General features: G+C 41.4%; 1 protein-coding gene across 1 annotated transcript in view; it reads left to right on the top strand.

Moving 5' to 3' along the window:
- PIK3C2G (phosphatidylinositol-4-phosphate 3-kinase catalytic subunit type 2 gamma) overlaps window positions 1–10486 on the top strand; it is a 340743-nt gene that overhangs the window by 283037 nt on the left and 47220 nt on the right. The window contains exon 31 of the mRNA XM_019543878.1: window positions 8672–8766. Coding sequence (XP_019399423.1) covers window positions 8672–8766 — 95 coding nt within the window. The remainder of the gene's footprint in view (window positions 1–8671; window positions 8767–10486) is intronic.

Below are 10486 nucleotides of genomic sequence, written 5' to 3'. Positions count from 1 at the left end.
GACACTAACTATGATATAGGCTAAGCATACAGGGATAGGATAGTTTCTTTTACACAGTAGTTACTAGGTAGATTTTCTACATAAGTTTCGTTTATGCAGAAATGACACTTACAGATAAGAAATGAAATTTATAGAATGCGCATGTGCAGCTTGATACAAGTGTAGAAAAATACAAAGCTTTCATTCTGATTAACAGCCAAGACTTCAAGGTTACATAAATGTGAGAGTGCCGCGCAGCAGTTATATAGAAATGAAATAAGATTTTTACAATGACTATCATGCAATCATTAGCAATTCCCATTTTACATGTGTTACATTTTAGGTATTGTAATAGGGGCTAGGTGCCTAAATACCTTTTGAGGGTCTGTGCTTAAATGTCCTTGTGCTTCGGTTTCTGAAATTGCAAGGTATTCATGTGCTGTAGTAGTAAGTTCAGAGAAGACCATGACTTTTCCAAGGTCACATTCGGTGCCAGAGAACTGAACCCAAGTCTCCTAGCACCCAGGCTGGTGCCCTCAGCAATTGACCATATAGAGCCTCATCAGGTGTAGTCATACATTATACATTATACAGAGGAAAATATTTTTCTCTGGGTAAAAAAAAAACTTATTTACTGAGTATTTGGTGAGCCAGCTAGTTAACTGCGTAGATATTTTTGTGGTGAAGTAAAGGAGACAAAGACTAGCTTGGGGGTGGAGGGACCATGAAAGATGTATAAATTAAGATGCAAGGCCTGCTAGGCCTTACATGTTGTTGTAGAGAAACATTTTCCTTCAGGGGGGACTCTGCTTTTAAGATGCATAGCCAACTCTTGTTACCCTAAAAAGCAAGCAGAAAAAAATCCTAATTTTTAAAAGACTTGAGTAGTCAGAAAATTAGTTAAGATCTGAGCCTAAGGAAGTGAATGTATTTCCTTTTTGTTTTAATATATGGGGTCAAATCCTGAGATCCCTACTCAGCTCTGAAGGGGAACCTCCTCCTGCTTGCACATTAGCTGCTGACAGACATGGAAAAAAAAAAGTGTATGCCCAGAAGAGGCATCAAGTTAGTTCAACACAGCTCCCCAGCATTTGCATAGATTGTGTGCTTCAGTGCGGCTTTTTGGCACTTTTGTCTAAAGCTGTTTCAGTCAGCTATTAAAGTGCCAAAAAGCCCTGCTGAAGCATACGATCTATACAGACGTTGGGTGAGCCAGGTCAAACTAATGCGACACCTCTTCTGGGCATGCACTGTCTGTGGCACAGGGACACGCCAAGCTGAAAGTAAAATGCTGTTTCGGTGGGGAGGATTCACATCTGTAAGCAACCATTGGTTTTTATTATTTGTATCATAATGGCATCCCAGGTAGGACCCCATGGTGCCTGGCACTGTATGAACACAAAATAACAATTAAGAAAGTATCTGAATTGCTTATGGAGATTCCCTCAATCTACTGCGAACACTGTGGAGCATGTGCCTGGGTAGACCCACCCTGTGCAATGAAGGGAAGACACTTCCTTGGCACTGTTGAGGTTGCTGCTAGAGAGCACAGCCTGTGCTCCTACTTGTATGTACTAAACCTAGAAATTAAGCAATTAAACCACTCTGGGACATCCCCATTGCTGCTCTCAAGAGCACCAGAGATAAATCATAGAAGTAGCAACAGGGGGCACCCCTGAAAGACTTCACCACGTGTTTCCTGGATTCGCTGTGTGTGAGTGGATTTGCTGGGTTGAGTGAACACAGGATGCTGGCATGTTTGGCCTAGGTTTCCCTCCAGTATCTTTGGATGTTCCCAATTTAAAAGTGAGTCTTTCTGTATAATCAGAGGTGAGAATAAAGCCCATAGTCTGGGTCCATGAGCTGGGGAAGCTCTGTAAGAAGAATCCTGTAGAGATTCTCTGCATATCACAAACTGTATTCATTTATAGGCTAATATGAATCTCAATATATTTTCCCTCTCGGGCTATGTCCAGGCAAGCATGGCCATGTGGTATTTGGTGCCTCAGGCAAGTGTACAGCACCACATACTGCACATTCAGTTGTTCTCTATGCTGCAAGAAAGCAGCAAGGGGGGGGGGGGTTGCCCCCTAGATACCCAGGGATCAAAAAAAAAAAAACTGCAGAGAAAAAAAGCAAAGCAGCACACACACAGGCAGCATATGCTACTCAGAAGTGGAGCTGAGATGCCCAGAGCCATACTGCAGCTGCCATTCAGGCTCCAAACAGCAGAATTGCTGCTGCTACAACTGAAGGAGGCCCCCAGGACCCCAAGTAAGGCTGCTGGGGCCAGCCCAGTACTGGCCCCAGCCTCCCCTACCACACTCAGGGTAATTTGCTGCATGCCAGAGCATGCATGGCACAGGCATTCCCTGGGGACACCTGGCAGTGGTGAAAGGTGCACCACTGCTAGTTGTCCCTGGGGAACCAAACATCCACACCATGTGTGGATGCAGCCTCTGTGTTCAAGCAAAAGCCGAATGGGCTTTAGAAAGAATTTTTCCTTTCTGAGACCCTGGCAGTTTGCCCCTTGGCCCTTATGCAGGTGAAACACCTGTCACTTTGCTAGAATGACTATACAATAAAACCAATGCCCAATAATAAGCAGGTTATTAATTTTGATTAAGACAGCATCCTTCACTTACATTGCTTTAATTTTCAAATGTTGTAGGTAATTACACTTATTAAAGAGAGTAAAATAAAAATTAAAATGTATGAATTTGTACTGTGCTCCTAGCAATGAAGAGATTAAAAATCAGTGCTAAATTTACTTTGACATGAATACTGATTCAGTATTCCCACTGGGTTGAATTCCGAAATGCGCTGAATATTGTAAGCATCTCGTTACTCCTAGCTGGCTACAGCAGGGAGCAGATATCAAGAATGATTTTGCATAAGGTATTTCAGGATGACCATTAAGGAGAAAAAAAAAATGTTATTTGTGGGAAAATATCCATCAAAGACATATCAGGTTATATTATTTTCCTGTGGTTGAATCATACATGCTGAGAGTATTAAAATAGCAGACTTGCCACCTGAACACACCGAGGAAATGAATCCATTATTGTCATTTCCACTGGTTAATAGGACTGTGCGAAGCTTGGGTGCCTGATTCGATTCAGTGGAGATTCGGCCCAATTCGATGGCTGAATCTCTAAATCCGAATCGAATCAGGACACCCGTTAATCTCTCCGATTCAAATCAGAACCCTCCGAATGGATTCGGAGAGATTCAGAAAGACTCAGGGATTCAAACATAGACACAGCTTTAAATGTTTTTTCTACATACCTCAAGGTACCAGGCAATTTGTGAAAGCTGTGATGCTGGGACAGATGGAGCACTTCCGGTCTCCTTCTGGGTCCACCAGAGAGTGCATGGGTGCATGGGCACTTCCTCCCGCCCCTGTGCTCCCCTTGCTTGGCGACTGGTGCCTCCTCAGGTACCTCGAGGTACATTTAAAGCTGTGTCTATGGCTGAATCACTGATTCTCTGAATCAGCATCAAATCTTCAGATTCAGCCAAATCGAAATAGGGACAGTGATCCAAATCAACAAATCAAATCACTGTCTCCGATTCATGCTGAATCCAAATCCTAACTGAATATAGCCCATTTCACACACCCCTACTGGCTAACTGTATAAGCCAGGTTCCCAGCTATCACAATTAAGGTCTGCTTCATTGACATTAGAGTTGTGAATATTCAAACCACCAATGAGATTGGACATCTGACCTTTTAAAACAGACCAAGCTCCCTGAATGGAAATACGTTCATGCCACAACTCCAAACAAAGTCCCAGTCACCCAGATTATAATTGTCCCTAGTGAATAAAGGCTGATGGACTATTTCTTGAGATACATGATGGTTCTCTCTTATGAAGTTAGCCAAGTTCCAGATGGGGCTTTTGCTGCAGGCACTCTCATTGTGTTTCTGCTCTTCATTGTGCATAGGGTGAGGCGTCATTGTGCCTTATGAGGCTTAAGCAAAGGAAGAGGGTATCATAACTTACCAACAGTTACCAACAGGTACCAACAGTTAAGGATTTGAAAAATTACAATTCTTTACCAAACTGAGCCATTGATAAATCAGTTAGTTTTACTATATCCTGCCCTGAAACTGAACTGGTTACAACAGCCTTTGATAAAAAAATCATCAAGTTGAGGCCATTCCACCAGTGGATACAAATCTTAAAGGCTAGGGACAGACATTCAGAAAGCCTGAGCCTGAATTGATTCAATCTTTGCAGGTTAGTCTAACCTGGCTAGGCTAAATCAGTTTTGTAACCAAATAAATTTTGTGCCCCCACCCAGCGCAGGGAGCATGCTGGGATGCTGGAGGGATCTCCTTTCTCTTCAGCTAGCAAGGGGTCTGGGACAGACATTGCATAAACTGGTTTGACCCAAATCAATTAAGTCTAATATTATATTCAACAAGATTTATCTCAAATTGGTTTCAGCCATTTTCAAACTGGTTTATGTGCACTGAACATCTGTTCTGTTACAAGTTAAACCAGTTTCTAATTACTTAAACCAGTTTATGTGTAACCTCTGTCCCTAGCCAAGATATAGAAGTTGGAATAATACTCATCTATCCCATGGGCATATTGTGAGGTTTTATTTACTTAAAGAGTGCATGCCATCGTGTGATGCTGATATGCATAACTGCAAAATGTTGTTTAAAGTATAATCTTCCACTAAGAAGTTTGGTCAATGTCCCTGGCATCTCTTGTCTTACCTCTTAATTTCTCACACATCATGGCAGCCAAAAAATGTATGATTTGTTTCAAAATGACCAAGTCAAAAACATTAAGGAGATCATAAAGATCCAACTGGTAGTGTTACATCATATTTAAAAATGGCTGTCCACATAAATTAGGAAAGCACAAATTTGACAATACCACAAATCATGCAGCTCAAGGCTGCAATTAATTTGCATACTAATATGCATGCTTTTATAATAAAAAAATTAATTGAACCCCCATCGTACTATTTCTATGATCTTTGATAGATGACTACAGACTGTTTGGGTGTTTGCATTCATCTGGAACACAAGTCAGCAATGACCTTTATCTCACCCTGGAGTTCCAGCAAAACAGCAGCCACAAGGCTGATTTTAAAACTCAGTGACCTCTACTCAGCCCTTGGGCCAGAATTTGGGCATTCATGCACTCGGGCCCTGATTCTGCACTGTCATAGGCCATTGGAGTTTTTCTACTGATGTCAGTGAGCAGAGAATCAATTCCTAAAAGTGAAATCTTGCTTCAGTTGGCATCAGCGGAAATTTTCCAGGCAAGTATTTGACCATAGTTTGTGACAGAGAACAAACGAGGTGTACCACCTTCTAACAATGCTGACCCTTAGAATGGGAGTCCACCAGCTGCCCTATTTTCAGATTGGGCTTTGTTAGAATACTGGAAAAATGTAAATAATAATCGTTATACTTCTATCAAGGATGTCTGTCACAGACTTCAGGTGCACATGTGGTTAAAAGATGTATTTTCTCCTCTTTGGCTTTTATTACCCACAGTCTGATTTAAAACAATTAAATTTATCCATCTACATTTCTGTTTTTAAAAAGTCTGGTTCCAGATGAAGAATTGGCTGGAAACTCAGCTTCTAAAACTTTAAGATGACAGGAAAAACTAGGGGAGAAGGAGGGAGAGCAGTAAGCATGATACTCAGCTGCATTCAAATGTTGTAATTTAGTCTCTGAGATGTGCTGTTCTTTCTAAACTGCTCAGATTGACCCTTTGCAATTCACAATGTCAACAGAGGCCCTCAAGAGAATTGTCCCCTTATGTTCAAACACAACTCCCTGGTATTACACTGTCTGTCATGCTCTAGTGTTATACCCTCTTTTTGCAATAACTTTGCCTCAGCACATTTTTTTAAATATCTATTTTATGGCTCTTCTTGGGAAACTATTTAACCAATTTCCATGCGACTATAATCACCCAGGAGAAGCAGAGGATGTATGAAATCCTATAGCTCATTGGATTTTTTCTCCCTTGTCCCTCACTTAAGTGGTGCCTTTCAGCATTCCTAGGTACTGTGCAAAATCAAAAGGAGGTTATCATGAGGTTTTAATAAAGCAGTCAGTCCAGCTTTGAAAAAAATAAATGTGACCAATTAAAAAAAAGCCCTTTTGCAAAGAGTAGGTATGCAAATTGCTGCAGCAGGAAGACAGCAGCATCTTCACTTTCTAGTTATATAGGTTTCCCACATCTCTGCAGTTTTCTATTTAATAAAAAGCATAGGTTTGACCATGGCCATCCCTTGTATTGTATAAAGCTATAAGCTGTGTCAATGCGTGCCTTTATATTTAAGCAGCAATCATTTGCTTGCATGAAAAGCCATCATTCACATTCAGGAGCGTTTGGGCTTCCCTTCCCTGAAAGATAGGGGACAGTTGTAAAATAGGAAGCCGAGATTCCCAAAGTTTTGAGTGTATTTGTATTTTTTTGTTTAATTGCTACCACTGTACATCTGTTTTTCTGTTTAATGTATGTAAAATTAAATATCATAACTATGAGAAGCTCCAAGGATCTCTGCATTTCTCTTCAAAATCCATGTGTAAGATATTATTTCTCTGCGTGTGAGGACAGGCTTGAACCGTTCCAAGAATGTCACTTATTTGGGAGCCAGTCATAATTGCTCCTGGTGGCACCCTGTTTGAGAATCACTATTGTACTGCTTCATCTTACCTGGGTGGTTCTCAGCTGGGGTGCTGCTACTGTGGCCAGGTGAAACTGACCCAGGCACCTCTGTTTCCATGAGGAGCGTGCAGGGTAGGGCTGGGAAGGGCTGTGGCAGCACTGAGCACACTTGCATGCTTTAGTTTTACCAGATAACCCCAATGCAGGCAGGAGTGCATGCTTCTGCTGCAGCCCTTCCTGGTCTTGCTGTGTACAAGGCATATAGGGCGGTTCTACCTGGTCGCAGCAGTGGCACGCTGTGGCGTCCCTGCAAGGCTCTCTTGGAAGCCCAGGCTGCCGCAGCACCCTGATTTGAGAACCACTGGCTTAAGCATTTGAGGTTTTTTTGAAGTAACAGATTCAATCTGACTAGCTCTTCATGCCCTCCCATATGTGGGTTGTTCCAGAGTGTGCCATAACTAAATGTCCTAGGGGGACTGTCATGTCTTGTTCTTACAACTGCAGGTATGGCTGCTCTGCTGGATACAGAGAAAAGTGAGATAGATAACAACAACAAAAAAATCTAGCCCTGAATTGAATGGGAGTTGTCAAAAGCCTATCTGGGGTGACTTCAATTTGCTATTTAAGATAAAGCAGATCCAATACCTTCTAAAAAAAACCCAGTTCTAACAAAGTGAAGCTAGTGCTTCCATGATCAGTATGATAACTTATTATTTTTGCCTCTTAAAATATATATTTCTAGCTAAAGGAAGCCAGGGTAAGGATGCAACTGCAACTACATTGTTTTCTCTTTCACCACCATCTCACATTTTTTTCCCAAAGATGTTTAATCGTTGAGTGGTAGATTGAAAGACCCAGCAGCAGCGGGGAGGCACTTTTCTGGTGGAGACCTTGAGCTCAGATGCTTTTGTTGATAACAACATAAGCGGAAAAAGACATAGCTCATGCTTGCTTCACTATATTGGATAAGGGGTTAAGAGGAGCAAACTCTTACTTTTATCGGTATAGTACTAGATATTGTGAACTAGTTTCAGACCTAGCATAAGTTAGCTCTGGTTTCAGCGAATTTTACAGAATCAGAGGGTATTATTTTGCTGCCAGAAGAGCTGTGTTTTTTCAGAAGAATAAATACCATGCACAAGTTATCTTTCTGTAAAACCTTAATAGAGACAAGTCCGTTTTTTGTGTATCACTAGACAAGCTATGGGAAGATATTGTGTTGACCTCACCTAGCTGCTTCCCAATAAAGGCCTCATGTCCACTGGGATTTTACACTGAGGGAACTCACTGACTCCCATTATACAATGGGTTTCCCACTGTAAGGCCACACCTCTTTTACTATTAAAAACAGCTGGCTGCAAACAGAACCTCTAAAAGTAAAGGGACAAGATATGCTTTGTCTTCTTTTCAGATTGTATGTCTGATTCTGCTTGCTTTGAAGCCAAAGGAATTTTTGCCAGTGACTTCGTGGGAATGGGATCAGACTCTATAACTGCATTTTAGTGACTCTCAGTACCATGAGATCAAATCTGCAACTGGCAAAATACAGAGAAGAATAGAAACAGTTTACCCTTGCTATTGCTGGTTGTCATAAATCTACAATAGTTTTGCATTTCTACCAGCTCTTATGTGCCTCCATAAATTTATTTGGCCCCAATTCTGTGCTGACTTTATTTGCCTTGAAGCCTATAGTGCTTGAAGCTGTTTTTTTCGCACAGAAATCCAAAGCCAATATTTGAATAATATGAGAAAATCACAAACAGCACCATTCACTGTTTTTAATTTTGCTATTAAAAAAGCTTAACAATTTGATAATGAAATTCCAGCTGAAATTCAGGCTGATGATGAATGGAAAATGTAAAATCTCATCCTCAACTGGGAAATGTTGTTTGGATACTACATAGAGAACAAATGATAGATAAATTTCAGGCCTATAATATTTTGTTGTGATGTCTTTTTAATATTATTTCAATGCTTTAGCTAAGCATTTTATTAGTATTTTTTCCTAACCAAAAATCTATTCCTTTTATATCTTTCAGGTCCTAAATCTCCTGGTCATAAACCTGGAGTACAGTTAGTTATTACCTATGAGGGGACCCGTCTGACAATATTATTGAAACACATGAGGAGCATCGTAAGTCCTCTTATCATAATTTAGCACTTGAGAGACTTTACATTTGCAGAGTGCTGTGCAAACATTCATCCACACAATGTCCCTTTTGAGATGAGCGCTTTCTACAAGGATATGACAATCCATTTCTGGCTGCATTTGGCAGATTTTGTCTTCCTTCAATCTCTTTCAGCCTGGATTTAAGCCTTGGTGTACAGCAGAAACTGTGTTAAGCAGCAATGATCCTTTGCTGGTAATATTCAATTCATGCTGGTGACATGCCCAAGATGATTGTTTAGGCTCTTTTGGCTATCTTTAATACTGATGACCATGAGGGCTGTGTTGATCCTTGATGAGCATGCGTGGCGTCAGATGCCTGTGATTCTGCCTATTTGAGTGATATGAGTTGGAGAAGCTATTCCTCTATCTATAGAGTACTCTTACATGAGATACTACAGGTGTGGTACCGCTCCTGTTCAGCATATTCATGGAATTGATCCAGTAAACAGTGAGCTGGCTTAGGTTGCAATATCACTAGCATGATGCTCAGCTCAGCGTCTTTCTTTCTCTGTCATTCATTAGACCTGACCAGAAAATGATCTGCTTCCTTGGCATCTGGGTATAATCTGGGCAGACTGGCAAAGCTCCATCCAGACTCAACAGGTGATGCAGATTGCCTATAGAAAATCTCTTACGGGACCTTACCAGAGCTGTATATAGATTCATAGATGCTAGGGTCAGAAGGGACCTCAACAGATCATCAAGTCTGACCCCTCGCCTAGGCAGGAAAGAGTGCTGGGGTCAGATGACCCCAGCCAGATGCCTACCCAGCCTTCTCTTAAAGACCCCAAGGTAGGGGAGAGCACCACCGCCCATTCCAAATTTTGGCTACCCTTACCATGAAGAAGTTTTTCCTGATATCTAGCCTAAATCTTCTCTGTGTCAGTTTGTGACCATTGTTCCTTGTTACCCCAAGAGGCGCATCAGATGAACAGAGCATCTCCGATCCGTTGCTATACCCTCCCACAAGAGGGTAGGCAACCACAAGATCACCTCTCAGCCTTCTCTTGTGGAGGGTGAAGAGGTCCAGGTCCCTCAGTCTCTCGTCATAGGGCTTGTCCTGTAAGCCCCTAACCATATGAGTGACCCTCCTCTGGACCCTCTTGAGTCTATGAATATCCTTCTTGAAGTACAGTGCCCAAAACTGGATGCAGTACTCCAACTGCGGTCAGACCAATGCCCCATAGAGAGGAAGTATCACCTCTTTGGATTTATTTGATAAAGTGCAGTTAGTTTTGCTGATGATTAGCTTATTCCATCCCATGTGTTTGTTATTTGATGCAGGTTTTTAAAGCCTAGGTAGACTTCTGAATTCCCAATTGCTCCTTCAATTTCACGTAATTGCAGTGGCTAGAAGACCCTTTTACTTTCTGTACTGGGAGGTTGCAGCATTTCTTGGAGCTCACTGTATTCATTCATGCCTTTTCACCACCAGGTTGGAATACAATCAGTTGCTCTAAACAACTCAAAACATGAAAATCACTCCTAAGGGTCAGCTGGTATTAAATGAAGCTGATGGTTTAGCTAAATGAATGAGTCATATGAAGCTTACCTCTCTATGTTTTCTATAGGCTATGCTGGTTTATAATTTGCAATTCAAGTATATTTGTTTTGATCTATAAAATCCTATAAGAATTGGTTCCAGAGAGACAATCCTTTCAGTTTCCATGCATAGTCCTGACAG

The sequence above is a fragment of the Crocodylus porosus genome, unplaced genomic scaffold (genome assembly GCF_001723895.1).
Source record: "Crocodylus porosus isolate Cpor-Errol unplaced genomic scaffold, CroPor_comp1, whole genome shotgun sequence".
NCBI classification, from domain to species: domain Eukaryota; kingdom Metazoa; phylum Chordata; order Crocodylia; family Crocodylidae; genus Crocodylus; species Crocodylus porosus.
This window is presented reverse-complemented; position numbering and strand designations above follow the sequence as displayed.